The sequence below is a fragment of the Emericellopsis atlantica genome (assembly GCF_019669845.1).
Source record: "Emericellopsis atlantica unplaced genomic scaffold F5Z01scaffold_12, whole genome shotgun sequence".
Taxonomy (NCBI): domain Eukaryota; kingdom Fungi; phylum Ascomycota; class Sordariomycetes; order Hypocreales; family Bionectriaceae; genus Emericellopsis; species Emericellopsis atlantica.
In genome coordinates this window covers 178,687-205,977 of record NW_025764714.1, presented here as the reverse complement: position 1 = coordinate 205,977, position 27,291 = coordinate 178,687, and the positions used below count along the sequence as shown (strand labels likewise).

At 54.8% G+C, this 27,291-nt stretch overlaps 7 protein-coding genes across 7 annotated transcripts; 5 read left to right on the top strand and 2 right to left on the bottom strand.

Moving 5' to 3' along the window:
- Nucleotides 1–2,391: 2,391 nt before the first annotated feature.
- On the top strand, nt 2,392–6,649 carry F5Z01DRAFT_82925 (uncharacterized protein). Its single transcript, XM_046267170.1, has 3 exons — nt 2,392–3,696; nt 3,752–5,257; nt 5,309–6,649. Exons 1-3 carry the CDS (start codon nt 2,699–2,701, stop codon nt 6,360–6,362), a joined length of 3,558 nt encoding a protein of 1,185 aa, XP_046118558.1. The 5' UTR covers nt 2,392–2,698; the 3' UTR covers nt 6,363–6,649.
- Nucleotides 6,650–6,928: 279 nt separating this feature from the next.
- On the bottom strand, nt 6,929–12,972 carry F5Z01DRAFT_654386 (DEAD/DEAH box helicase). Its single transcript, XM_046263425.1, has 3 exons — nt 12,310–12,972; nt 8,660–12,254; nt 6,929–8,605 (listed from the first exon to the last, which is right to left on the bottom strand). The coding sequence occupies exons 1-3, from the start codon at nt 12,476–12,478 to the stop codon at nt 7,060–7,062; spliced, it is 5,310 nt and encodes a 1,769-aa protein (XP_046118557.1). The 5' UTR covers nt 12,479–12,972; the 3' UTR covers nt 6,929–7,059.
- A 314-nt stretch (nt 12,973–13,286) lies between these two features.
- F5Z01DRAFT_654385 (WD40-repeat-containing domain protein) lies at nt 13,287–15,473 on the bottom strand. Its single transcript, XM_046263424.1, has one exon. The coding sequence runs from the start codon at nt 15,371–15,373 to the stop codon at nt 13,787–13,789; it is 1,587 nt and encodes a 528-aa protein (XP_046118556.1). The 5' UTR covers nt 15,374–15,473; the 3' UTR covers nt 13,287–13,786.
- A 34-nt stretch (nt 15,474–15,507) lies between these two features.
- Nucleotides 15,508–17,938, top strand: F5Z01DRAFT_654383 (mannosidase MsdS). Its single transcript, XM_046263423.1, has 3 exons — nt 15,508–16,311; nt 16,360–16,947; nt 17,005–17,938. The coding sequence occupies exons 1-3, from the start codon at nt 15,912–15,914 to the stop codon at nt 17,568–17,570; spliced, it is 1,554 nt and encodes a 517-aa protein (XP_046118555.1). The 5' UTR covers nt 15,508–15,911; the 3' UTR covers nt 17,571–17,938.
- A 4,848-nt stretch (nt 17,939–22,786) lies between these two features.
- On the top strand, nt 22,787–23,796 carry F5Z01DRAFT_636115 (uncharacterized protein; the record flags this gene model as incomplete). The annotated part of the gene is made up of 3 exons (XM_046262189.1): nt 22,787–23,418; nt 23,442–23,691; nt 23,740–23,796. The coding sequence occupies 3 exons, from the start codon at nt 22,787–22,789 to the stop codon at nt 23,794–23,796; spliced, it is 939 nt and encodes a 312-aa protein (XP_046118554.1).
- A 556-nt stretch (nt 23,797–24,352) lies between these two features.
- F5Z01DRAFT_673780 (uncharacterized protein) lies at nt 24,353–25,861 on the top strand (the record flags this gene model as incomplete). Its single annotated transcript, XM_046264971.1, has 2 exons — nt 24,353–24,377; nt 24,438–25,861. The coding sequence occupies 2 exons, from the start codon at nt 24,353–24,355 to the stop codon at nt 25,859–25,861; spliced, it is 1,449 nt and encodes a 482-aa protein (XP_046118553.1).
- Nucleotides 25,862–25,942: 81 nt separating this feature from the next.
- Nucleotides 25,943–26,617, top strand: F5Z01DRAFT_673779 (uncharacterized protein; the record flags this gene model as incomplete). The annotated part of the gene is made up of 1 exon (XM_046264970.1): nt 25,943–26,617. The coding sequence occupies one exon, from the start codon at nt 25,943–25,945 to the stop codon at nt 26,615–26,617; it is 675 nt and encodes a 224-aa protein (XP_046118552.1).
- Nucleotides 26,618–27,291: the final 674 nt, after the last annotated feature.

Sequence of the window (27,291 nt, the reverse complement as noted above, 5' to 3'; positions counted from 1 at the left end):
GTGCAGCATTGCGGCCGCATAGAGAGACTATTCGCGTATCGTGACCATGTCACAGGGCATGCTTTGACCGCTTCATGTCAATAATGAGGCTGTTGTTTTTGTTACGTACAGTCGCAGATGCGAAAGATGACGGTAAAGGTCCGATTTCGTCGTTGGTGAGGATGCGGGAGCGCGCGTGGTTGGTTGGTGGGTAAAAAATTAGTGGCAGCCTCATCAATAACCGATTGGACAAATGGTGGCATCAATGTGAAACGACACTTTGTCGTGGCCCTTGACCTTGAAATTGCCTACCCTACCACTTGCATGCGGAGCAATTCGACCGCGCAATGGATGCCATAATAATAATAACTTAGATCCCTTTTGACTCTTTGCGTGAGCGGTGATTGATAAGCATTGTATCTACACACAAGCCTCTCGTGATGGGATGGCCGTGTTCAAGGCCGATGCCACGGCGGTGAGCGATGGTGTTCATTCAATGCGCTGAATCGAAAGGCTAACAAGTGGAGGACTGTCATGCCTCGGTGCCAGCTCTGCAGCCATGAACATAGGATTAGATCACCAGACCCGTAGACAGGAAAATCCGTCAATGCACCATGGTGCGTAGCTCATGGCGAAGAGTTGACCGCTGCTTTGCTCGTGTCCGGTCTGATGCTACGGAGTACGTACTACGTACGTTGGCTTTGACGGCTGTGGCGCACCCCGTCAATGCCATTCATGGTGGTGCCCAATGCCCCCGCCCTTCCCTGCCTGATCAACAGCGCCAGGTAAAGGCAAACTACGTAGTATGGTCATTACTAGCTGCCGCTGGTGGCAGCTAGAGGCAGGTGCGAGCATTGCATTGTCCTTGAGTCAAACGATGCACATACGGGGAGGGGAGCCAGCAAGAACGCCCCTGAGACACATGGAGATGCGCTCACGTGACAAGGACCTGGTCCTTCCATGAGGTACCTACCGTTCTACCTTAGCAGGTATCGCCGATAGCCTGCCAACAACAGGCCGGTGCAGTCTTCCTTCCTTGTGTTCTCACCACCACCTCCAATCAGATAGTCATGAGTCAGCCAGCCAGCCAGCCAGCCAGCCATTGAGCAGCTGTTGGTGGGCAAGTATTTTTTCAAGCTGGCGAAAACACGATGGCTGTGGAATCTGATGATTGTTCAATGGTCTCGTCAGACTTTGACTGCTGAAGCCAGGCCGTCGGCTGGCTGGAAGTGGCCGCCTTTCCGCTCCCCCCCCCGCACCGATCCGTCCATGTTCAATTGCGGCGGATTCACGACTCGCGCAGGGGTCAGCGGCCACGGCCTAGCATGCTCATTCAGGCTTGGTTCGGCTTTGCTTTGGCTTGGCCTGGGTCTGGTCCGGTCTGGGACTCTGGGTCGTCGGACGACGTCTGGCTGAGCTCTCCAACAAGGCATCCCTGTGCGTACTACACCACCAATAACGAACATCTCCACACGAGGCGCGCTTCCTCCACTGCGCTCGCCTGTTGACCGCACCATTCAGCCGTGCGTGGCATTGGCACCGTCTTTATTATTGTCCTTACCGTCTTTTTTAGCTCCGGCGCCGACTTTTTCACCATCTCGAACTCGGAGTCAAGGTGACATTCGTGGTCGGGACGGCAAAAGCAACAGAGACTCGTCCTGTCCGTACTCTCTCGCTCGCGGTACCCTTCCAAGTAAGGTAGTCGTTCGGTCAGACGCTACACGGGCGTCACAGGTATTTAGGCGGGCTCCAAAAGCTCAGCTCTGGCGTACGTACCGGTACATACGTACATGCGTGTGTGTGCGCACATGGGCGCGCACGGACAGCAACGTCGGGAGCTCCACTGTGGGCAGCTTTCTCGGACGCGCGCGCTGGGTCTGGGCACGTACGTACCGTACAAGTACGTACCTGACCTGGCCTGAGGCTGTTCGCTGCTGCTGACGCTGTTTTGCTGTTCTGCTCTGCCCAGCCCAGCCGCGGAGTCTCCTCATTGTCGCAAAGTGCAAAGCCTTCGCAATCACGGCTCACGTCGCAAGAGACCAACAACAACAAGGCAGCGTGACCGTACCAGGGGCAATCCTATTATCGCAGAGCATCAGGGTTGACCGACGCTCGGCACCAGCGACCGCGCCATCTCATTCTCTCTGTCAGACAAGCGCCCCATTCACCGGGGTCTAGTGACTCCAGTCCTCGCACGCCCGCCGCCAGCGGACCAGGCAGGCCATTTTTTATCTCAGTCCCAGGCACAGATCGCGCTCGCACGTTTCTTGGCGCTCGAGGAGCTTATTTCGTGGCATTCGCTCACCACCTCCTCCATACTGTACTGCCTGTCAACCCGACAGCTGGTCGGCCATCACCCAGTCACCTCACCCCCCGGGCCCAATGTCATCATAGCCTCGTCTTGCTCCGACATTAGGTCGCCCGAGTCGCGTCTGATCCTTGCTCGGAGGGTCCATCTATCACACTTACTCACCCTCCCTGAATTTTGCCCGTCAACTCTGCTACAACTGGCCGACGCTTCCCTCACTGTGCCGTCTTGTACTATAGCTCCCGAGCCTCACGCCCGCCATCGCGGAACCTCCATGGCCACCGCCTCTCTTGTGGACCCTGCCTCGTTTTCCACCAAGACAACCTTCTTCTTGTTCTCTTCCCGGTATGACTCCGTGCTCAGTGCTTGTACATATATAGTACCAAGTACCGTGCCGGCGTGTCGCACATCATGGACCCTGGACCTCCCGACTCCAAGCGACAGCGCATCAGCCCATGGTCATCTGCCTCGCATCAAGGCAACGTTCTACCGCGACCTCATAGTACCACCAACCCTCTCCCTCCCGTCCGAACCACCGCGAGCCATCACCACCCGAGTACGGCCTACCCGCCATACTCTCCTCACCGTCCCGTCGATCATCATCACCAACCACCGCCGCCACCACCACCACCACAGCAGCAGCAGCAGCAGCAGCAGCATCAACAACAACGGCAACAGGCGCAAGCACCGCCACCGCTACAGCCTCACTCTTCTGCGCCGCCCACACCTCTTCACCACCCTTCTGCCGGCGCGCCGCCCTTGCACTCCGAGTCCACAGAGCGGCGCAAACATGACCAAGAGCCTTATGCTCCAATGAACGAACACTACCAACATCAGCATCACGCACACCAGCACCAGTCGCACCATCCTCCTGCCTCGCCGGCGCGTAACGCCTACCATCCCTACCCGCCACGCGAGCCAGCAAGCGTGAAGCGCGAACATCCCGCTGAGGATCCTCATCGACCAAACTCGACGGGCCATGCGCCGGAGGGATTAGCGCACCCGTCGCATCCTGCCTCTGGTCACCATCCTTCGCTGCCACCGCCTGCCAACTATCCCGATAGCCAGCCCAGGCATCTGAGCTATGACAACGGCTCGTCGATGCCTCCAACACCTGGCGGCTACCGACCACCACAACCGCCGCCGCCGCCGCCGCCGGCATCCTATGGGCCCCCGAGCGCGACGCCCATCCCGACCCAGGGGGGCTACGAATCCCAGAACCAGTACCCATACGAACCCGCTGTCTACAACGTAGCGTACTCCGTGCCGTCGAAGAAGAAGAATACACGGGCCTCGCAAGCATGCGACCAATGTCGCACACTCAAGGCAAAGTGCGATGAAACAAAGCCATGTAAGACATGCAGAGACAAGGGACTGGAGTGCAAATACCGAGACCCGATGCCGAAGGCGTAAGTATTGCCCATATCAATCATGTTTGGTGACGATGGGGTTGACCGGAAACAGCACCGATAAGGCACAGGCCGATCTATTAGACGGGATGAACGCCATCAAAAACACCTTGACGGCGCTTGCCGAGCAGTTTAGCAGCTTCCAAAACCACATGGTCAAGGTAGAGACCAAGGTCGACACGAACTTCACACAAGGCGCTGTGCCCCCACTGTTCAAAGCCTCGTCCACGAATGACGAAGGCATCAAGACCAGACCTCACTCGCCGAGCCTGCCGAATGGAGGTTCTGCGTACTATCCCCAGGACTACCCCAGCAATGGGACCATGGGGCCCGAGCAGGCCGCCGCTATGAGAATGATGGCAGAAGATGTGGGCGAGACTGAGCCAGGACCTCCGGTCCCACCTGGCGAGCCTGCCATTCCCATCAACCACACTACGCTCGCTGGACTTCTACTTGAGTGGCCATCCATTCGAGACCTGACCAAGGTTCACGTTGAGCGAGAAGGCATCAAATACGTTAGCGAATACCCCATCGCCCTCGAGCAACAGCGAGGTCCGCTGATTGTCTATGGCCGCGGTGAAGACTCCCATGCGCAGCGGTACAGCCGCGAGCCCACCGAGAGTGGTGCTGCTGACGTTCCCGATGATGCGTCGGACGCGGCGTCTCCCTCCGACTCGGCTGACTTTGGCTATCTGGGTGGCTTGCAATCCCCTGAGCCCGTCGAGTACAGGGGAGGCGTACTCCGGGCCGATGGCAATCCTGACTTTTCAGAAAGTAAGGTCTGGTCATATATCGCGAGCTTCAAAGCGAACATACTCAACATGCACCCTATTCTGGACCTGGACATGGTGGACCACAAAGTCATTCACTTTCTGGCATCGCTACCGCCTGCACAGCCGCGGTCGACAAAGCCCCATGCTGCGAAACCATCCTTTGCGATTTCCACCCACCCTCAGACCCCTGCTGAATCCACGGGATCCAAGAGAAAGAGGACACCGGAACCGGACGGCCCAGATGAGCCGCCGACGCCGGCACCGGGGCGATCTGGAAAGCCTAAGAGGTCTATCCAGAACGCCCTTGTCCTAACCATCTTGGCCCTAGGGAAGATTTGCCAGCACCGGGACTCTATTCCTGATGCTGTGGTTTCCTCACAAGCCGAGCCGGGAACATCTGCCAGTCCCATGGTTCGCAACGGCATCCCACAGTCTCCGACCTTCTCGTCGCCTCCAGGCTACTCCTCACAACCGCACTCTTCCACCAGGCCTTCACCGAGAGATCATATCGACCGGACCACTCACAGCAGGCGCGGTTCCTTCCATGGCACTTCGATTCCTCGGTCGGCTGGATACAACCTGAAGAAGAACTACGACATGATCCCAGGCTTGGAATATTTCGCCTATGCCTCTGATATTTTGGGGAACTTCAACGGTGCCTATAACAGCATGGATGAGGTCTACGCCAACATTTTCGCCGGTCTCTACTATGGGCAGTTGAATCGGCCATTGGAAAGCTTTTCCTTCATTCACCGTGCTGGGCACAAATTGCAGGTGATCATGCGCCCGTAAGTACCATTGCGCCGCACCTAGCAAGATAGAATTAACGTCATCTTTAGGAGCTTCGACAAGCTGCGCGGTTTCAAGCAGCGTAGCGAGCTGATCACTCAGTCCCGATACAATCGTCTCGCTCTGGCCTTCTGGACATGTTTGCAACTCGAGGCCGACCTCATCGCCGAGCTTCCCATGCCGCCCTCTGGACTGCTCTCGTACGAAGAAGACATGCCCCACCCGAACATGAGCCTTGTCAGGGGGTATGACCAGTATATTCTTGACAGCTATTTGGGCCAGCTGTATCTCCGGACACATCTGAACAGCATCCATCGCATGTTCTACGCACCTGAAGACCCCCAGAAGCCTACGCAGGACAAGTTCAAAAAGGTGGCCATGGTAGCAGAAGCAGTGTCTAGCATGCACTGGGTCTCACCAAATTTCGCATTCAGCGAAGACGATCCACCAGCGACCGATATTCTTGCGGCGCGTCTCCGGGCCAAGTACTGGGGCGCGCGAATGATCACGTACCGACCTTTCATCCGCCAGATCCTTCATTTCACGCACGCACTTCGGCAACACCCCTCAAGTCCTAATCCGTTGATGTTCCCCGAAGTTCTGCAGGGGACCACTGTCCCGGCGATCGACCCTGAGGCCAAGTCGGTGAGCGACATTGACCCTGCCTTGATCGATCTGGCCAGCAAGGGCATAAAGGCCTTGGTGGAGAGTACGCGGGCCTTCCACAACCTTGATGGTGGCCGGCCTATCATCACCAACGTGTTCGGCACTGCACACGCGCAGTGGGGCAACCTCCTGGTCCTCTCCGCGGCGTTCAGGGAGCCAGTGCTGCAGCAGTTCATCAACGAAGACCTCCTCAAGGTTCTGTTTGAGCGGACCATAGGCTTCTTGAGACAGTCGGCCACAAACTCGAGTTCCCTGCGCAGCGACCTGCACATTCTGGAAGGGCTGCGCCGTGAGCTCTTCTACATCCCCGAACCTCACACGAGCTCGAGCTTCTCCTCGAGCCATGCGAGCATGCACACGCCCACCATGGGCAACATACCATACGCAGTCAACTACGCCACGCAGCCAGCTCGACCGCCACATTTGGATGGACACTGAGCGCTTTGCGCCAGCGGCAAGCTCTGCAATCTACACACACTCACACTCACACACTCACCCACATATACGGCGTTACGACTCGATGCTTTTCTCCACGTCCTTTTTCTCTCTTTGTTTTTCTTGGATACTCACAGGCTCTCTTCTCATCATTGGGTCATTTTCTCATCATCATTGGGTGGTCTACTGAATTTCACTGGGATACCTGTATACACCACATGTGCCGGACGTTGAAAACGCGGAGGAGATACCACTATGCCACAATCGGCGGCGACGGGGGATGGGTGGGGGGGGGGGCGCAGGCATGATGCTGATATCCGTCTTGCCCACCCTCATTATTTTCTAGGTAACATTTTGCATTAGCGAGGCTTTCTCTCTTGGATACAGGTCACGGCTCTCGTCTTCTACATAGAGCATGTTGTGGACACATCAGACTGCGACGGAGGTGGTTGGGCAACGCGTGTGCCACGCGGCAATAATCAGCAATAATACCCCTGTCTTCAAATTGCCCGTGAACGCCATCCAAACGCTTGAAGAACGGCTCTGATCTTTTACACTCGATTAATAGAATAGTCCAATGCATTGCATTTCTCTATAGTCTCTACGTCAACATATCTCGCCGGTCTAATACCGCAATGCCCTATGCCAGAAACCAAAACAACAGAAATACAAAACAACAAAAAGGAGACGCTTTTGTGGATTAGGCCCAGGTCTTCTTGAACTTGGTATCAAACTCCTCCCTCAGCTTGCCGAACGCCTGCAGGACCTTGAGCAGACCGCCGCCCTCCTGCTGCCAGGCTGGGCGATCCTGGTTCTTGCGCTCCGCGTCGAGGCCAGTGGCATCCGTAGCCGCGTCCGTGTTGTCGTCCTCCTCCTCCAGATCATCGTCCCAGTCGTCCTGGAGCTTGGCCTTGACCTTCTTCACCTGGGCGTTCTTCTGGCTCTTCTCCCGGTCGTCCTCCATCTGCAGCTGCTTCGTCTCGTCAATGTTCTCTCCCACCTGTTGGAGATCGATCATGTCTTCGCCCGTGTCCTCGCCGCGAATGATGCCCTCCAAGCTCTTGATGATGGCAGCCAGAGTAAATGTGAAGTCCTTGAGGTGGTACCACACTTCACTTCGCTTGATGTGGTTCTCCTCGATCAGGAGCTCCATGCTGCCATGCTTGAAGAAGTCGTACAAATAGGCGTTCAGCTTGAGAGGGGTGTCGTGCGGCCAAATGGGCAGATATGGAATGACAGACTTCTCGAGGAAGACATCACCACGGGCCGTAGCACAGAGCTCGGGGATGGAATCGATCCCATCGTCGTGACCCGAAAGGGCGATGAATGGAGATCTGATCGAGGGCTTCGCGCCGCCAAAGACGTTGCCGACCGAGGATTTCTCCTCACCAACCGCCGTCTTGGTGAAGGGGAGAACACGATCAGGCTTGTCTTGTAGCTGGTGACTGATGTAGGATCGGACGTAGTCTTTGTAGGTGGCGAGTGTGTCCGCATTGTGGTCCATGAGCAGCTTCTCCGCCTGCTCGGGCAGACGAGGGAGGAAGATGAGGGACGACGACTTGCCGTGAGCGGCAGAAAAGTCCTCTGTCTTCCTGACTTGAAGGCGGTTGAACACGTGGCTGAGAACCAACATCATCTCGAGCATCACCTTGTCCGGGTTCTTGTCAATGTCGGCGCACAGACGATGGAAGTATCCACCCTTGAGCAGTGCGTGGAAAGCGAACGCAGCGTGCTCGGTGAAGTGCAGGTGGCCAATCATGTTGGCAAAGTTGAGAGGTGCGCCAGTCTCGGACAGCAGCTTCTGTCTACGGAGGTACTCGATGGAGAAGCGCAGGTGGTGCTTCAGAGACTCCTCGGCCTCGGGACCGCCGAGATAGAGATGGGTCTGGGATAGCAGCGACTTGACGGCATCCACAGCATACTCAGAGTTCTTAGTTCCGTCGAGCAGCGTGCAGAGACGCAGGATCAAAGAAGTCGTGACTGGCAACTGGCCCTTGAGATCAGGCAAGCGAGAAGACATGATTTCGTACACGCGTTCCCTGGGAATGCCGTTGAAGACGACGTTACCCAACAGGTCGAAGCCACGACGACCAGCACGACCGGAAGCTTGGCGGTAGTTTTGCGCAGTGAGGGCGGTCGAGTCACCTGTGAAGATGACGGTCTTACAGGGCATGTTGATACCGAGGGCGAGGGTGCCTGTGGCGACAGCCAAACGCAGGAAGCCCTTGCGGAACAGAATTTCGACACTGCAAACAGGGTCAGCTCGAGAAAGCGAACATACACAGACCACAGGTGCTTACGTTTGACGGTATCTCCTGTTGAGACCATCGTGATGGATACCAATACCGCGGTGCAGGGCGTCGGTCAACCAGGGACTCAGCTTTTCCCACTCCAGCTTCCGGAGCATCTCATCAAACTCAGAGCGCTGCAACCTTGAGTGATCTGCGAAGCTGTACTGCTCCAGGGGCGCGTTGGGGTCAAAGCTCTCCCACTTGCTGACCTCGGCGTTGGCCTCGTTCTTGATGATCGCAAGCTTATCCATGCGGTTGGCATCACCGTCTTCTCCCTTGACGCGCTTTGAGGGGACTTCATCCTTGCCCTTAGCAGGGTCCTTGGTCGACCTTTCCTTGTTCTTGACCCATTCCTCGTATTTCCTCATGGTGCTCTTCCACTCACTGCTCGTCTCCTTGTAGGCATTCTCCTTGGCTAGCAACTCCTTGAGGACCTGCTCACCAGCTCTCTCACAAGTGCCACGGTCGTAGTTGAAGGCCAGTGCGGGCAAAGCGTTCTGCTGGTGCAGATCGTAGGCCAGGGAGAAGAGACTGTCGATGTGGGAGGTGATCTTCCGGCTATCTGGGTTGCCAGTGTCAAACTTGCTCCGCAATTTTTCGAAGTCGAGGACGCCCTCTTCCATGCCCTTGCGAAGTGCTGCCTTCAGCTGGTCTTCCCACTTGATCACATCCGACTTCGCAATGACGTCGGGGAAGGTCTCCTTGGGGCTCTTGATGCCCAATGCTTTGAGTGTTTTGGAAGGCAGGAGTTCCTTCAATTGGTTGTAGAGCGTGAAGCAATCGCGAGACTCAAAGCTCATGTCGCCCAAAGCGCCACGATTGCGGTCGTTCATAGCAACAAGAGGGTGCAAAAAGCGCAGATCCTCAGACTTGGTATTGCCCTCATCGAGACCCGGAACAGGCAATCTCTGGGACTTCTTGAGTCCCTTGAAGTCGACTTCATCGTTTGAAGGCTCGTAAATGAACTTTCGCAACTCGGAGTATCGGACCTTGTGAACGACCAAGTCCATCTTGTATCCCTTCTTCGACTGGGATAGTGCGAGCCAGTCCTTGAACTCCTCGGGGTTGCCCACGGTAGCAGACAAGGCGATGATGGGGCAAGGGGCCTGGAGAAGAAGCTGCTCCCAGATCACACCGTCCTCAGCCTGTCCGATACTGTGGACTTCATCGAAAATGATACGCTTGACTCTCTTCGACCATGGATTGGTGCCAATAGCGTTGTTAGGGTTCAGTAGCATGATTTGAAGAATTTCCGGAACCGTTACGAGAATTTGACATCCAGTCGGGTTGTGGACGCGGGCATCCTTGGTGTAGATGGCCCATACAGATTTGGCGCCCTTTGCGTCGTACTTCTTGGAGAATTGTGCATTGATCTCAGCGGCGATCTGGTTGACCAGGGCTTTGGTGGGCGCGACGTAGACGATGACACCATCGTCACTTTCCTCGAGAACCTGCTTCATAGCGTAGAAAGATATGAAAGTTTTACCGGCAGATGTGGGCGCGATAACAAGGAGGGAGCGCTTGGCATCAATGGAATCCAGAACCTCGCGTTGCCAGGCATCGGGATCGAAGCGCACACGATCGTCAGGCTGAGGGTAGAAGCGACGGTCCATGTAAGGTCCGCCAAACTCCAGCTGAAGATCTTGGTAGTCCTTGACGATTTCCTTGACGGGCTTGAAAGCCTTGAAGTCGAATTTGAAGGAGAGGTCCTGCGGCTGGGAACCCATGTTCAATGGCAGCTGGGGCATGCCGGTGACGTCGATGAGCTTGGTGATGTTGGCGTTGACGGCCGGTGTCGAAGGACGTTTGGTGCATTGCTGCAGCCAGTTGAAGATCATGGCCATCAAGTAGAAGCCCTTTGGCCCATCGCTTATGCGTACACGGATGTCGCGCCAGATCTTGCCCAGAATGTGGCACATGTAGAGCTCGATTTCGGAGCCAAGAGCAGCTGCATCATCCTTGGATGACTTGTCGTATGCGAACTTGTCCGCCTTGAGGTATCGGCTGATGAGATCCGGGTCGTTCTCAAACTCTGCGCACATCTCGGACCAATGATGAACGACAGTAGTTTTCCTCGCCTCGGCCTTTCGCTTCTGGACGTCTTGGACAGCAGCAAGTGCCGCAGCCCTACCACCTTTCTGAGGAGGACCGCCCTTCTTGCCACCTTTCTTGCCGCCACCCTTGGGGCCATTCTGGGTACCGTTGGCCTTGGGCTTCTCCTGCTTGCCCGCAGGCGTGGCCTTTTTGGGATTTGCCACGATGGTCTCCGGATCGATGAGCTTGCCGCGTGAGTTCGTCAAACTTGCTGAATACGCCACCATGTCACGCTCCATTCTCTGGTTTCGCCTCATCGCCTTGGGGTCAACCTTGGCAGGCTCCCTCTTCACCACTACAGGGATGCGCTTAGAGTTGTGCCAAGAAGCAAGATCTTCGAAAACGACCTTTGCGGTGTCGTCACGTTGCTCGGGCGCCGCTTCAAGGCTGATACCTTTGAGAAAAGGGTCGAAGACAGGGTTGCTGAATGCAGTTGCAACTGGCGCATCGATCTGAAGGGTTGAGAGGTCCAGAGACTCAGATGTAGCAGGAGCAGCACCTGCTTTGTCCCCCAAAGCAGCCTTAATCAAAACCATACCTAGCTCAACGACCTTGGGAGGAAAGGACTCAGACTTGCGGAGGCGCTGAACAAAGTCATAGAAGATGCGACCGTCGATCAAGTCGAACATGTCCCACTCCAGATCTTCATCGTCATCGTCTGCTTCCGGGATCAGGTCGTGCTCTTCTTCGATCATCAAGTGTGCAGCCTCGCCAAATTCTCTCAGAAAGCCTCTATCCTCCTTCTCCTGAGCGGTAGCAGGTGTCTTGGGCTCGGGACAGAGGCGGTCTTGTAGGCTGCTTGTCTCCAACATAGCTGTGTGAAGCAGGAGGGCCCTGATGCGTTCGTCCACTTCGGCTTGGTCCTCGTCCTCGGTCGACTCTCGAATCGCCTGGCAAATGGCAACGGAGACACTAGCACGGAGTGATGAGGTAGCCTCCTCCAGAGGCGAAGAGTCGAACTCTTCCTCTAGGTTGTCAAAGGACACCTGGCCGGCCTCTGAAATTTGGAACAAATCGGGTACGTCCGGGTCGTACTCAAAGTCTTTCATACCACCCTCGGTGCCACTGATGAGAGGGGCGAATATCTTTGAGCTCTTCCACTCTACGGCGTTCATCACGGCAACGTTCTTGTTGCGCGAGATGAACTCGTGAATGAAATGCCGCAGAAGGGAGGCATTCTCTTCCGAAGCATCCTCGCCGTCATGGCACAGCGCAAAGTGAATGGCGCGGCTGCGCATGTATTCGAGGAAGTCGCTGTCTTCGAAATCCTCAAATTCTAGAACCGAAGGCCGGACGCTATCCGATGCCTCTGGTACAGACCTCGCCAGGTGGCGAATGAGGATGCTTCGAGTAAGCTGATATTTCCAGGCGTTCGCCGGAGAGCAACCATCGGGGACGCAGAGATGGTTGTACTCGCTGAAAAAGAGAATGTCGAAATTGCAACCACGCTTGGCGAGGTTGCTGAGGAATTGCTCCACAGCGAAGATGGCATGGAGTAGCTGGAATCCATCTACACATGTTAAATGACTATGAATGCATGAGGGGTGATGTGAGTGACAACTTACTGTTGTAGTCGACTTTGGAATCTGTCAAGCAGTGCCTGATGAGAGACTCTCCGTGAACAACGAAAAGCTCACGTCCGGCAAACTCTCCAACAATGTCGAGCGTGTCAGGTCGCAGGTTAGCGTACCAGTTCAGGAGCTGCTGGCGCTCCTGAACGTTTGAGGAAGCCATGATGGCGGTGTCGATCTGGGATAGCACTGGCGTCTGTCTTGGCGCCAGGTGCTATTGTGCGTAGAAGAGAATAGTTGACCTAAATGTGTGGGAAGATCGATGTATCATTCAGCGACATTAGGCACCGAGGGGTAAATGTTGACCTGGTTCGTGCGACTTTGGCGTGACCTGTCGGAGGTTTCAAAGATTGAAAAGGAGAGAAAGATGGCGCAGAGCGTAACCTCTTGCGCTGCAAGACTAGAGGGAAGTAGGAGTCGAAGCTGAAGCGAGAGTTTGTCGTACACAGCGCAGTTTGGGTTCGGGTTGCTCGCGTTTGGGGGCAAATCCACAGCTGGGCTGTATTTGGGGGAGAGGGTGTTTGCTTTTATAAACGGCTGTACAAGATCAAGGCTCGATCAGAGCGTGTGTTTTCACAGCGAGCCTCTAAGGTTCGATAGGCAGGTCGGTCCAGCGAGCTTCCGGCGTAGTTGATTTGAGTGTCTCTGAAGAGCAAGTCAGAGGGAGATGAGGGAGGCAAATATCATCAACATGCAGAAAAAAAGTAGCCTGGAGAGTTTTCGCGAGTGCGCCCGACCGCTCGGTGGTGCTAAAGGCGGGCCGGGATTGCAAACGCCCCCGGCTTATTGGCTAGAGCCAACAAAGGTCAGTGACTCAGTGGGTTGATGTCAACGTCTACAGGTGAAGGCGAGCGCTGTGCGTCACTCTTAGCGTGGTAGGAGCAGTGTCTGGTATTGGGGGATGTGACGCATAGATGCATGTGACGCTGGAGGGGCAAGCAGGCCCAGCTCCCCCTGGACAACCGCGGTCGCTTTGAACTGACAGCGCGCTCCCAAGATATTGAAGCTTGGTTGGAAGTTGTCCCCGAACATGCATCACTTCGCATAGCTTCCCAGTTTGATTTGTGGCCGTGAGCTTGGGCAGTTGCGAAATTATTTGATGTCGGACGGACAAGGCATAGTGGGGTATCTGAGGAGGGGGAGGGGCAAAGGGTACCTCACCTGGCCAAAATTACGTGGAGCACTTCGCGCGATAGTTTCTTGCGAGGGGTGACGCGCTTGCAACTTCAAAGAGACACAAGCAGCGTGGATGATCGGGATTTCTTTGGTCATTGAGATCAGTTCAACCACGGACTATCTGAGCATGCCCAAAGCCACCATCCTAAGTGAAAACCTACGAGGACCTAACTGCCCGACCATCAGTCACAAACCGCATCCCGCCCCTCCTTCGGTATCAACAAATCCAAGGCAACCGGAACGCCAACGCAATGCAGAAGACCCAACCCACTCTCGCCAAAGCTGAGCTCGCCGTTCACAGCACACCAGCAGTAAGGCTCTCTAACATGCCGTTTGTCTGACAGGCGATTTGCGCAGTCTCCACTTCCTTCTTCACCCGGCGATGCAGTGTCCGGAACGTATCGTGCAGTTCTGCCGACCCACCGACAAACTCGGCATACAGATCGAGCAGATGCAGGCCGACCTCCACGCATACGCTGACATAGCGAGGGTCACAGATGTGGCCACATACCCATTTGAGAACAGGCTCGACGCTCTGCTCATCTCGATTCTCCAGCGCGTTCTTGACGGCACTTCGGTGACGCAACGCGAGAAGGAGAGTCAGCACGTTGAGTGGCGCATAATCCGGAGCTTGTCGATCGAGGACCTGATCCAATGCAATAGCATATCTGCCGTGTCGAAGGTCGTTTTGCCAAGGACGCTCCTTCTTCTTGTGCGTGCGTGGTTCGTTCGCAATGACAACATCGGCTCCCTCGCCAACAAGGTCGAGCCGGTTCGCCGCAGCAACCCGCCTCTTGCGCTTTGTGTTCTTCGCATCATGTGCATCGATGGAACCGGCAATGAGAGCAGCCATCTCCTTCTCGCGCTCTCGGTCCTTGGCGGCCTCGGCGCCTGTCTTGCGGGTACGGACACTGAGCACGCCGGACTGCATAGCCACCGCGAGATGGCGATCATCGGAGTCGGAGGAGTCGGTGGTGGGTATCACATTAACGGAGAGAACAGGGGACTGGTACTTTGTGCTGTAGACCACGTTCCAGCCAGTTGTCTCGAAGACCTTGACGTGACCTTCCAAACCGCCCGTCACGAGCCTACGGCCGCCTGATGCGAGGCTCAAAGAGGTGACAGTCTTTTGGTGATTGGCGATCTGGTGAAGGGGGCGGGCTGCGACGATATCGAGCACACTGACAGTGTTCTCAGCTGCCGCAAGCACAGTCGTGCCGGATGGCATGGAGATGACATCCTCGACGGGTGCGGCATGCTTGAACGTCATCACGGCCGTATTGTTCCCTGTCCTGGGGTCCCATAATTTGACTGTCGAGTCGTAACTTCCAGAGACGATCATGTTAGACATTGTGCCAGGCATGAAGTTGGCGCATCGAACGTAGTCATTATGGCCCACAAAGGTCGTCGTAGGATCGCTGCTGGGTAGGTCCCAGAGTCGAACGGTCCGATCATCACTTGCGCTCAACAGGGTTGTGGGGTTTGTAGGCGAGAACTTGGTCGACCACGTCGGTTGCTTGTGCTGCGCCCAGGTCCTCAGGATGGCACGCGAGTTGATGTCAAACACCTGGATTTTGCCCGTGTCGTCACCCGCCACCATCACTCGGCCGTCCTTCCTGAGCTCGCCGCTGTGCGCGACATCGCTGAATCGCGTTATGGTCTTCAAAAGCTTGCGTGTCTTGTTCGAGAAGAGTTGGACACGGGTGCCCGTCGTGACGGCGAAACAATCGCTGTTGTAGGAGATGTGCGTGACCGGATAACTCGTCGGCGATGGCACGAGCAGCTGGTTCTTGAACGTCTTCCAGTAGCGCTGCTCGGCGGTCATGGGCGTTGGCCCAGAGGCCAACTTGACTTGGGCCAGAGGCCCGACCTGTGCTGCCATTGTCTGTAATTGAGGAAGCAGCGATTCGCGGCGTGACAATAGGCTGCAGTGGTTGTGGTGGTGGCCTCGCCCGTTGGATTTGAGAACTTTTTTCCCGGGTCGGCGATAAGATAAGGTCGCGCGCCATGCCGAATTAGTGCTAGCCCGCCATTCAGGCACATCCCTCCAAGTCGAGACACCGACACAGCGACATCAGCACTGTGAACGTTCTCAATTTCCTTCCAGAACTATCAGTCGTTCCCAAACTCATCAATTGCAACCTGCACCGGGTCTGTGGAAACGATCATCAGCTGTCGTACGCTACATCCCGTTGCTCGGTGAATCTAGGTCCGTTCGTGAACCTGTTATGAGTATAAGTAGCATCCATCTGAGACCTCTCTGCCGATCTGGGCCATTCACGCGCGATCCCTGCGGCCCAGTCGATGTGACCTTTCGCACCTGACGTCGGTTCCAACCACTTTAATCCATCGTGATCCATCGTGATCCTTTACTGACCTACACTGAGAGCACCCCAGAAGCTAACAGCAATATCTATACCATGTGGATTGAACGGCTCCATTCACTGACGAGGGGACTGCTATCCTTGCAGAATGTATTTGGGGGCGTGCCCACGGCATCGCGAGAACAGCCTAAGCCAGATCAAGACAGAGCCGCAGCGGTCAAAGAAGTGTTCAAGGAATCATGGCAAGGGTACTACCAACATGCGTTCCCTCACGACAGTCTGCGGCCAATCTCAATGTCATACGTTGACAACAGAAACGGATGGGGAGTGACAGCGATTGATGCACTCTCAACAGCCATTGTCATGGGCGAGTCAGAGACCGTCGAGCAGATCCTAGAGCTTGTTCCCACCGTTGACTTCACCACGACCAAAAAGGAGAAAGAAATGGTGTCCGTTTTTGAAACAAACATCCGCTACATAGGCGGGTTGCTTTCAGGTGACATTACCACGCCCTGGACGTGCCACCTTCTCTGACAAGCAGTAGCGTATGATCTTCTGACTGGCCCCATGAAAGACACGATTAAGGATTCAGAGGCGGTTGAGTGTCTTCTGCAACAGGCTCAAACACTTGCAGACAGCTTGATCATCGCCTTCGACACGCCCACGGGCATTCCAGAGGGGGATATTGTTCTCAACCCCAAGCCTGCGCAACTCCCCAAAGGTCAGAATACGATCGCAGGTTTTGGAACACTCGTCCTTGAATGGACTCATCTGAGCGACCTCACCGGGGACGGGAAATACGCCAATCTGACGCAGCACGCTCAAGCATACCTCCTCGATCCAATGGGCGTGCTTGGAGGTTTCCCTGGGCTGCTGGGGAAACAGGTCAGTACCGAGACTGGGGAGTTCCTGGATAGCAGCGGCAGTTGGGGCGCGAGCCGGGACAGCTTCTACGAATATCTCATCAAGATGTACCTGTATGATCCTGTCGCGTTTTCACTGTACCGAGACCGATGGGTGCTGGCAGCCGACTCAACCATGGAGTACCTGGCGTCGCACCCATCGTCACGGCAAGAGCTGACTTTTCTCTCCGATTTTGAGGGCAACGAGACGTTCCCTCGCTCAGGACACTGTATGTGCCACATTGGTGGCCCCGTACAGATGAACAGATTGCTAACCACATGATTAGTGGCCAGCTTTGCTGGAGGTAACTTTATACTTGGAGGCATCGTTCTTGGCCAACGCAAATACGTTGACTTTGGCCTCGCACTTACTGATTCTCACCACGAGACATACCGTGGTACCGCCACAGGAATCGGCCCGGAAGGATTCCGTTGGATTGACAGCGATCACCCAGACGGAGATGTTCCGAAGGACAAGGTCAAGTTTTACGAGGAGAATGGCTTCTGGCCCACATCATCAAGCTACGTCCTTCGACCAGAAACCATGGAGAGCATCTATCAAGCATATCGTGTCACGGGCGACACCAAGTATCAAGACCTTGCCTGGGAAGCCTTTGGTAATATCAAGAAAGTTTGCCGCGCCGGCGTCGGCTACTCCAGCATCAGAGACGTGAACGCCGCAATGGGCGGGGGCTTCACGGACTTCGAGGAAAGCTTCTGGATGGCGGAGACACTCAAATATCTCTACCTGATCTTTGGTCCCGAGTCGGAGGTGCAGATCCAGGCGGATGGGGCCAACACGTTCGTATTCAACACCGAGGCGCATCCTCTCAGAGTCAGAAACAGGTCCTAATGAGTATACTATCGTGCCGTATCCCAATATTGTTGGAAGGCAATCTGCTTGCGTCACGTCTTTAGATTGCCCTCAATCCAGCCGCCGGTCAACAAAAAGCTCCGCTTTGGTGATAAATCTAGTTGCAAGTTTTTGGAAAGGATTGAAACTTTCGGCAACCTTCCAGGCTTGACGAGGCTTATGAGGGGGCGCGGTGAACTGGCAGCTGATGTTCGATACCTCTCGCCAACTGACCTCCTGGGACCTCTGAATTTCAGTGCTGCGTTTCTGCGTTGATGGAGGCCCTACACAAATATTTTAGACAGATGACTGGAGCATAGGAAGGGACTTGGAGTCGTGCATACAACAAGACTGCGTTGACTCGGATATTTGGTACATGGCCTGACTCTGGACTGATGATGAATGCACTGCACTGCAGTGTTCGTGTTCAACCTTGGAGGCTATTACGTTCTTTGAATTTCGTTCCAATATCTGGTCGTGTTTACAAAGGTAATTGCCCTGGTCTTCCCGCCGCCAGCAGTCACATTTGTCTGTACTACTCGGAAGATTCCATCAACAAAAGACTCGGAGTCATGCTGTGTTTCATATTCCATTCGCATCCTGCCATCTCGAGGGAAGGTTCACCAGTTACTCGTATGCCCTATCGTCAGCAAAGGGCATGTATGGAACCTCGTTTGAAACCCACCGAGCCAGCTTCAGATCTTGATACACGAGATTTGCATGCCGAAATACAGAGGCATCACTTCCAATGAGCACCAGTTTTTCGTGAATAATGAATTCATTTCTCGAGTCACAACGGTGAGTGTCAATCCATCACCCACGCAGAACTCTGAAGCCTCGCGCCAACCCTTCATTTACGAATGCCAAAATTGAATCCCACGACTGAAGACAAATCAGCAAACTACATACTTATATTCAGAATGCATATGCTGCCAAAGGCTGCGTCTTTCCAGTCTGGTTGGGGTGACTGTCAGAAAAGTGTCTAGACTAGTAACATGCAGTCTTCACATCGAAGACAACTGCCAATCTCCCACACTTCCGCGTAGCATTTCAAGCTCGCCGGAAACGCAGAGCAACGCATGACTTCCCGATATAGGACCGGCTACCTTCACACTTTCAGCATCGAGGCGCTTCTTCCAGGAATGGAGGTCAAGAGCCAGAGCTGAGCCACGTCTGCATGCATCCGAGTCTTGGATAGATGCCAACTTACTCGCGCCGGGCATCATTGAATTTCAAGTAGTTTCTAAAGCCTCAGGGGCAATGGCTCGCGTGACGCCTGGCATCATCCATCAGGTCTTGGCATTACGAGTCATGATCTGCGCCCCGAAGTGACTGACCGGGACAACAACCCGGATCAACAATGTGGCCAGATGCTTACAGCAGACATCTCAGCGCGCTACACCAAAGCCATGCTCTAAGGTACCTTACCTATCTGTAGCACGCTAAAGTCGACAGCAGTTGAATTTCCGTAATCTTGACTCGCTCGGCCAACACTTCCGAGATACCAGCACGGCTAATCCCTCACCCCCTTTTCAATGGCACAGGTTGGTCAAGCCCTGCGCGAGATGCTTTTTTTTAGGCAGGCCAATCGTCTTTCGTGAGACTCATACCACCTGAAGGCTGAAGCCGCGCAGGAGATTAGACAGCGGAAGCTACAGTAGCGCAATGGATCCTAATGCGTCTCTCCGGAGCTTTTTTGCATATCTAGCCTCAGCCCACTGCCCCTTTGTGGGGTTCAAGGAGTCTAGTTCAGGAGACACTTATGCTGGATGTGGAAGATGCATGATCTTGCCGGCGCGCGCATCTGAGCGAGTTCAATAGAAGTGGTACCTGGATTGAGTTGTGAGCAGGGATGCTTGCGTTTGCGGGAGTGCGATGGTGTTGTGTGGTGTGTATTTGGGCTTTTTTGAGGGTTGCGAGGCGCAACCCGAGAGGGCATGCAAGCCAACTTTGAATTCGTCACCTAGGAATGTGTTTATTAGGCATTTGAATCCAGCCTAGAAGTTACTGTGTGTATTAATTAAAAATAAGTCCTGTGGTGTGAGGTGGACGGAATAACAATCCGAACCAAACAGTGTGCTCGTTGAGCTTAGGGTAGGGTAGGTAGGTTAGGTTGGTATTGAGTTCCAAGGTTTGCTGGCAATTGTCAGCGTCGCGCCTACCAATTCCGCGCATGCTTCCTCGTGACCTGTCGATCATCATGATCAATCAAGAAGTCCCTCAATTTCTGCCAACGAACAACATCCCAGTTCACCATGGTGCGTACAGCTCTAAGCCCAGACTCTCACTGCCACGCAATTGTCACTCCATTGACTTTAGGCGATTCGCCCGAAGCCTATAATAGCCCGAGGATCAATAATGCTTCGCCAGCGTTGCAACGCAGCCCCTCCTCGAAGACTAGCAGACGCGGCTCATCGTCCACAACTTGTTCTGCTTCCTGCTCCCAACGTCAGTTGCGGCGCTGAATCCTCCGTAGTGAGCTGATTTTCTGATTGAAGAACCGGTCTCGCAAGCTATGGTGTTTACAACAAACCTAAACCACCATTCACGCACTCGGGAGGCTGGGTCTTGTCGACGATGGTTTGGCTGAAACGTCAGCCCCGGTAACAGTCGATGGAGCATCATGCACTCTCAACGCCAGCTTTTCGCTTTCTCAGGAGTCAGTGGTGCTCTCAGCTCTACGGAGTAATTATACAATACCCACAACTGTTCCTCAAGGAGCCAAGGTCAAAACTCACCGCCGTCGACGGCTTCGCTGAGTCATTCTGTTATTTACACAGAGGGGCTCTTCGATCGCATTGCGTCTCCATAAACACCCGACTCGCGCCGCAGGCACTAAAAATGCTACCGAATCCGGACTCCGATCACCCTGCCTTTCAGACATGTGTTCTGCATGAAATCCCTGAGACGTGGACCGTTCTTAGCTGCATGTCGCAACCCATGGAAGGGCGCTGAGGCTCAGGCCTGGACTGGACTGGTCACTGAACGTAGCTTTCTCTCGAATCTCCTCCATCCAGCATCGGGGGTAAGAGGCTCTCTGCTATGTGCGCCAATTATTAGTGGACACTGGACGCCTGGTATTGGAACAGCTAATTAGACCCCCAACCGCGCAAGTCTAGCATCGGACGGATGGCTAACGTTAGGCGAATGATCGGGACCCCGTCGACGATGTCAAAAGTGACCATCACCATCCTTCGCCGTGCCGCTGACAAGGGCTGTGCTAAGCATGCTGTGCAACCCTGTCTGACACCGAACATCACTGCCACAAGAGCCAATTCAAGCGATCTTGGGGCACCGCCTCTTGGACAAACACCATACGCACTGCCCCGGACACACGGGTGGCCGACCACTGTGCCAATGTCTGGCCGATGGTCGCATCGATGCACTCTTTCGCCGTCTGCGGAGCTGCCTGACATGCACACATGTGCCCAGCAAACCTGCTGCCAACAAGGCACTCCAGCCACACGGAGCATGAATTCTTGAGCCTGGCGATGAACCTTGACCATGTTGTGTTGCTTCACTCTATCAGCACTTATCGGCCTGGGTACACCGTTCCAGCTAATGTTCTCGCCATTCTTGTTCAGATGGACGAGGATCGGAGCATTCTGCAACAATTACTGGCCAGTACGTCTAGATCAGACCGCGCGTCGAGTCGAGGCGAGGCGTTTTGATAATTGAGACGCGCGAGGGACTAGCTCAGGCGGCGGCCAACCTGCGGCAGTCAGGGTTCAGCAGATCATCACCGGTATGTGGATCCTTCCGAGTCGTCCCATGGTCGAGTCGACGTCTGGGGTTGCAGTCCGACCGCTTCCGCTTATATAATAATGCTTAACATCAAGCTTGTTGGCGGTCTGGATTGGAAGCGTCTTGCATGGTATGAGGCTATGAGCTGAGTAGTGTCGGTCGAATTTCACCTTGCTTTGGCCGAGTCGCGTTTCTGATGCGAAACAGCCCTGCGTCTGCCAGAGGTGAATCCTCAAGCAAGACAATGATGCGAATTCCTGGCATGACTGCAACAGGATGCAAAGTGGTCGTCGTGTCAGTGGACGCGTTTGTTGAGTGGACACTGCTCTCCAGCAGGACCCAGATTGCCAGGGTATCCTTGTCACATCGTCGGCGCCGGTGCCTCGCCATGGGGAATGCTCCAGTTCTACCGCGAGTAATGCGCTCGACTACACTTGTGACAGTTGGCCGCCATTCCACCTCCGAAACGTTAGCCAGTCGGAAGTTTGAGCAGCTGCTGGCCGGCAGGTGGTGATACACAACATGGACCCTTCCGGCTTTGGCAGTACGTACGTACTTTGCCCATCAGCATCACGTCTCTGTGGCGGTCACAGCGATACCAAGATTCAAGGCAGACTTGACGGACCAAGAGAGACAGACTGGAGGTGAAAGCTGCCGACTCGTAGCCGCATCACGTCCTGGCTCGTTTCATCCGAAGCTCGACTGTGATGGATGATGGATGGGCAGCGTCCATACAGCACACCCTCGCGGGCGTCTGCATCAGTCGCCCCGTCAGCCCACAATCCCCTCGGAGTCTGGACAAGCTAGACTCGGGAGTTTGATGTCGTTTCTGAATTGCCTCTAGTCTCCATGGTCCTCTCTCTCACGACATTGCGTAGTTCGCACAAATGACAGCCATCCCTGGTCAAGCCTCTCCGCTCGTTGTTTCTTGCCGCATCGTTCTAGCTCCGTATCAGTCGTCGATCTTCCTCATATCCATGCATCCCTGTATCCCTGTTCAGGGCACGAAAGACCGATATACAATTATAGCACCTCATCCTCATTCGGAAGTCCCAAACGCTTGTGTTAGCGACGCAGCTCAAGTGGACCAATCGTGAACACTGGTGTTCGACGAACTCGGCTGTAAAACTATTCTGTATCCTTATTTGTTCTTATTATTTATCCATTCGCTACACTCCTGTTCAAGGCGTTTCGAGCGCAAACAGTTCTGAAGCAAATAGTTGCGTTTGCAGCACTGCCCGCATCCAAGACCACCCATCACCAACATCAACCGACTGCACCACTCTCTGCTGGCAGGATCCAGGAGCCGAATTTTGCTGCTACTTCATCATCGAAGCTACTATCCATCAGTCAATCTTTTCGTACTCCTGATATACCCATATCACGTCTGGTCTTGTTCGCCCAACTCCTTTGATCGAGGCGGAAGACGAAGTTTGTCGACAGTTCAGCCAAAGCCTTTCCGAGAAATAAAGATGGATTTGTCGTTGTTGCTCAATGCAACAGAACTAGACGCGGAGAGACATGGCAACGCACCACCATGCTCTGCAACACGCAACAGCCCCGAACATGACCCCAACCCCTGGCGGCAACATCACGAGGGCCGATGGCGCAGGCCGTTGTCGAAATCGAGCGGCAGTGCCTCATTGCCCATGGTACAGTTTAAGGAGCTCGACCTGAATCGACGCGGGAGTCTGCGTAGCGAAGAGGATGAGCACTGCGCTGCCAGCTTATATCGCGGTCAGCATCGAGTTTCGGACAGCTTGAGCAGCTTAACCTCGTACGAATCATCCCAGGCGGGTACGCATTCGCGCAACTCGTCCGTGACGACGCTTGGTGACGAGCATTGCGTGTCGACATCCTCAGAGGCTTCGATCGACTCGAAGCTCGCCACGGTCGATGAAGAAGGATTTACACATCGAACAGCCTTGATGGCAGCATCGCCATTGCCGAGAGGGGTTGATGTGCGATACACAGGTGGATATGGGCCACTCGAGGCTCCAAGAGGAGGGATTACGCACCGAAGGCAATACTCAGAGGCCAACACAGTCAAGATGGCTATGCAAATGGGAGCACCAAGGTGGCAAAGACTCGAGAGCAACGAAAGGTACGTGATTTTCCGAAAAACAGTGTGGGTCTCCGGCGCCCTTCTGCTGGTCTTTTGGCTTCTTCACTTGCCTTCCCCTTTCCTCTTGTTTACTCCTTGTGCACCCGAACTCCTCCTGCCTTGCCCTCGCAACTCGAGTTTCTTTTCACCAAACCCTCTACAAAGATCACAACACGTCAATATCGCTCCACACTCCTGGCTCCTCTCTGCCCTGCCCTGGTGCTTTGCAACACTCCTGTGAAGGCACAGCGTCTCATTGCTAGGAGCTCTCGAGTGAGTTTGGTTTGCATGCCTACTTTCTTCTCATTCACCGCTCGACAGGAATGTGTGGCACTCATGGGTATCTTTGGGCGCATCGCCTCTGAATCACAAGTGTGAACCAGTCGACGCTATCGACAAGAGGCCTGGACTGAAATCAGACGGTTCAGGACCCGTCTGCTGCCTGAGGCGATACCCAGCGAGAGTGACCTCGAGGTGAAATGGCTCGGACCATTGCTCCGGCCACTATGCCTCAGGTACATCAGCTCAAAGTTGATAGCGCAGCTCCATGTCTTCTAAGATCTGTTGCTCCTCGTGCAACCTCAGCTTTTCCTCACCTTCTGCCACTCCTCTTTCACTACTTATCAAATACGTTACATTGCCTCGATCAAGAACGTAGATCTATCTGATCTCACCCTTGGATTCTATTCTTTTCTTCTCGCAACTTCTCACATTGTTTCTCAACCCATCATCCACTGTCAAGATCTGGGGCCATCCGATTCATCAGCCTAATCAGTGCCAAGCTTGCTAACACCGGCATAGCCCACGCGACCTGGCTTCAACACATCCAGTGCATCAAAGGGCGCTTTCAGCATCGTATCTGCCAATTTCAACGCGCAGCCCGTTGGTAACGAGCCGTTATAGTCCGTACGAATCGCAACATAAATCACCCACGATGGCTGGTCGTGCTCGCACGCGCTGTGAGTGAACCGCTCGCCACCACATCAACAAGGAATGGACCGCTAACGCTCACGATGCAGACCAGTCAGGACGAAGTCGTTCTTCCCGGTCACCACCTCCACCCGACGTGCCTCAAGCCAAGTCGCCGGCAACGCTGTCAAGCCCCCAATCAACTTCTCCCACCCCGACTGGTGACGACTCGGAATGGGAAGAAGATGAGCAAAATGGTGCAGAGGAAGAAGAACAGGAGGAACAGGACGCCGATGGCGAGTCTGATAATCCTGCTGTTACCGCACCGGTCAAGCCAGCTAGGGCGCGCAATGTCCAACGCCTGCGCGACGGTCCATGCTATTTTGTGGCCGACTGCCAGGAGGACGTTCAGATGCGCAAGTGCGTCTCGCACTACTTTGGACGTAACAAGCGATGCACCCGCATGCTGCCTCATCGCGAGTGGCTGTATGCGTGTCGCCGTCACTACCAGCGCACGCGCTACCGCCAGGCGTCAACATACCCCTTGATGCAGGCTGATATTCTGCGACAGCAGGTTGCCCGTTTCCACACCTGGTCTGAGGCCAACCGCACCTCGGGTCGTGGCCTCGTCATTACCGGCTGGACGCTCGCATTGCAGAAGAAAGAGCAGGACATGGTTGACAGCCACTCCCCTGAATCGATGGTGCCACAATGGCTCGCAGCACGACGCGGCCGCGGCCTCACTACCAACGACCTATATCAAATCATTGAGCGAGTCACGCATGAGCTTCAGGAACGTCACTATGAACACATTCCTCTTTTCGAGTTCTTACCCGAGTATGACGAGAGTAGGGCGCAGCCTGGCGAGATTCCGCCCAACACCCGCGACAAGAAGCGCGGCGAACCCAAGCGCAAACAGAAGAAGCGTCAAGGTCTGAAGCGGGCCTACGATGCAAGAGTCGGCGCAGGTAGTAGTACTCCAAGGCGGGATTTGCAAGACCAAATGGATCTCAACCCACTGCCGTACGTCGCCCAGCAGCAGCAGCAGACTGGTGCTCATGCCAACCTCGCTACCGCTCAGGGGTTCAGTCCCTACCAGCAAGCTGTTCAAACTCGCGCTGCTGGTCAGTTCTATGAGCAGCGACCCATCGAACCTACAGTACACCCTTCTCATGCTACCCAAGATGAGCGTTACGAACACGTTTACCTGCATCGCCGAGAATCCCGCGGGCCTTTCTACGATGAGCAGTACGGATCCAACGCCAACGGGCTTCACCTCGCGCCGTTGCGCGAACAGCATGAGTACCACGAGTACTCAGCCTTTCCCCGGGATACTCGTCCACAAGCCTCCCGCAGCCTGAGCTTCCAGGGGTCTTCCAACGCTGACCTTCGCTACATGCAGCATACACCAGCGAGCGTGTACACCTCCGCCCACGATGTCGAGCTTCGCCGCCAACAAGCGCCTCACATGGCGCCAACGGCCCCTGGTCTGGCGCGGCATGGCATGTCTTCCGACTACGCTGTCTCGTCCTAGAACCACGATCAGCGCTGCACAGAGCACGATGCCTATGTTTCTCGTCCCCTCAGTACCCATGAAGAGGCTCCTGAGTATGCCATGCCGCCCCAGGGTGCCCAGGAGCCGTGGCCCAGCGCTTCTATCCGCCCCAATCGCCAGCCCGAGTCTTATGAGACATTTCAAGATATGCTGAACGACGGACAAAGCGAAGAGGAAGCCACGCATTGCGCGCCTGACTACAATTCTGCCGTGTCTAGTAGGTCGACTCACCATTCCGCTCAGAGCTCTCAGTACCACACTGGCGCGAGCTCCATCTCTTCACACAGCGACAGCGTCGATCAGGTGGCCGGGTACAGGCAGCGGTCATACGGCCAGCCTCCAACAATCTCCTACGGAGGATGTATGGACCATCATGACCCAAGTCAGATCCGAGACTATCGGGGGTTCGGCTTATACCCCGGTACCAACGTCTCGGAGTCCAGTGTTGCCGCGCAGAACTTGGTTGACATCAGCCACGCTCAGCTTGACCCATGGGAGGCAGACTCCACCAAGCGACACTTGGCTCGCCATGAGCACTCCAATCGTGCGGACTGGCTTGGTCGTGACCCTTTCGTCATGTCCCCTAGTCAGCAGCGCAGTAACAACGCTCACCTGCCCACGTTGGCTGACATTGTCCACCGCCGAGGGGACGTCAAGGAGGAACCAAATTCGGACGGGGACGATGATCAGTACTGCCAGCAGTACGAAACCGGCCCCTTCCATCATCATAAGTAGCTCCCCCCAGGACACTTCTACAAAAGCGCCAACATCACTACGAATTCCACGCTGCAGCTCTCGCTGCAAGCTGGCACTACCTGGACTGCCGTTCCTTCGACTCCAACACACGAGAATCTCTTCCGCCATTGATTTCTTCTTCTTCTTAATTCACCAAGGGGGTTTCTGCTATTCGGGGCGGCTCTTATCAGGACTCTGCCAATGTTGATGATATCACTTTACACGCGCATCTTCTTTTTCTTTTCTTTTGTTTTCATTGCATATTAAGGTGGAAGAAGCTCTCGACGATACCCGCACATGCCGAGACAGGAGGCATCACATACAGCAAATACACGAGTGCTGAACGAGGGACTCAATCACGCAACAAAGGGCGTGGTATCAATGCGAACGACGGTTTTTGTACAGCAGCCCAAGGAGGAGCCGAACAGGCGTTTTTGCGGTAAAACAGTACGTACCCCTCTGATAACGAGGGAAAGCCTCCTTTTCTTCTTTTTTTTTTTTCGGAACACGGTCCTCGGCCAGGACGCATGGACTTTTGAAAAGTCTCTTGATCCGGGAGATTTTGGGTTAGCCTGGGCGGGCAGATTCTTGGAGAAGGCGACAGAGGTCTCGCTGGGCATATCTCGCAGATACGTTGCATTTTGGTGGCGAGGAGGGCAACATTAAAATTGGCG

Bases quoted from the DNA above. Each gene is read 5' to 3' on its own strand.
- F5Z01DRAFT_82925 (XM_046267170.1), top strand. From the start codon at position 2,699: ATGGACCCTGGACCTCCCGACTCCAAGCGACAGCGCATCAGCCCATGG. The intron at 3,697-3,751 runs GTAAGTATTGCC...GACCGGAAACAG, and splicing joins CGAGACCCGATGCCGAAGGC to CACCGATAAGGCACAGGCCG. The intron at 5,258-5,308 runs GTAAGTACCATT...CGTCATCTTTAG, and splicing joins TTGCAGGTGATCATGCGCCC to GAGCTTCGACAAGCTGCGCG.
- F5Z01DRAFT_654386 (XM_046263425.1), bottom strand. From the start codon at position 12,478: ATGGCTTCCTCAAACGTTCAGGAGCGCCAGCAGCTCCTGAACTGGTAC. The intron at 12,255-12,309 runs GTAAGTTGTCAC...TAACATGTGTAG, and splicing joins TTCCAAAGTCGACTACAACA to ATGGATTCCAGCTACTCCAT. The intron at 8,606-8,659 runs GTAAGCACCTGT...CCCTGTTTGCAG, and splicing joins AACAGGAGATACCGTCAAAC to TGTCGAAATTCTGTTCCGCA.
- F5Z01DRAFT_654385 (XM_046263424.1), bottom strand. From the start codon at position 15,373: ATGGCAGCACAGGTCGGGCCTCTGGCCCAAGTCAAGTTGGCCTCTGGG.
- F5Z01DRAFT_654383 (XM_046263423.1), top strand. From the start codon at position 15,912: ATGTGGATTGAACGGCTCCATTCACTGACGAGGGGACTGCTATCCTTG. The intron at 16,312-16,359 runs GTGACATTACCA...GACAAGCAGTAG, and splicing joins CATAGGCGGGTTGCTTTCAG to CGTATGATCTTCTGACTGGC. The intron at 16,948-17,004 runs GTATGTGCCACA...CCACATGATTAG, and splicing joins GTTCCCTCGCTCAGGACACT to TGGCCAGCTTTGCTGGAGGT.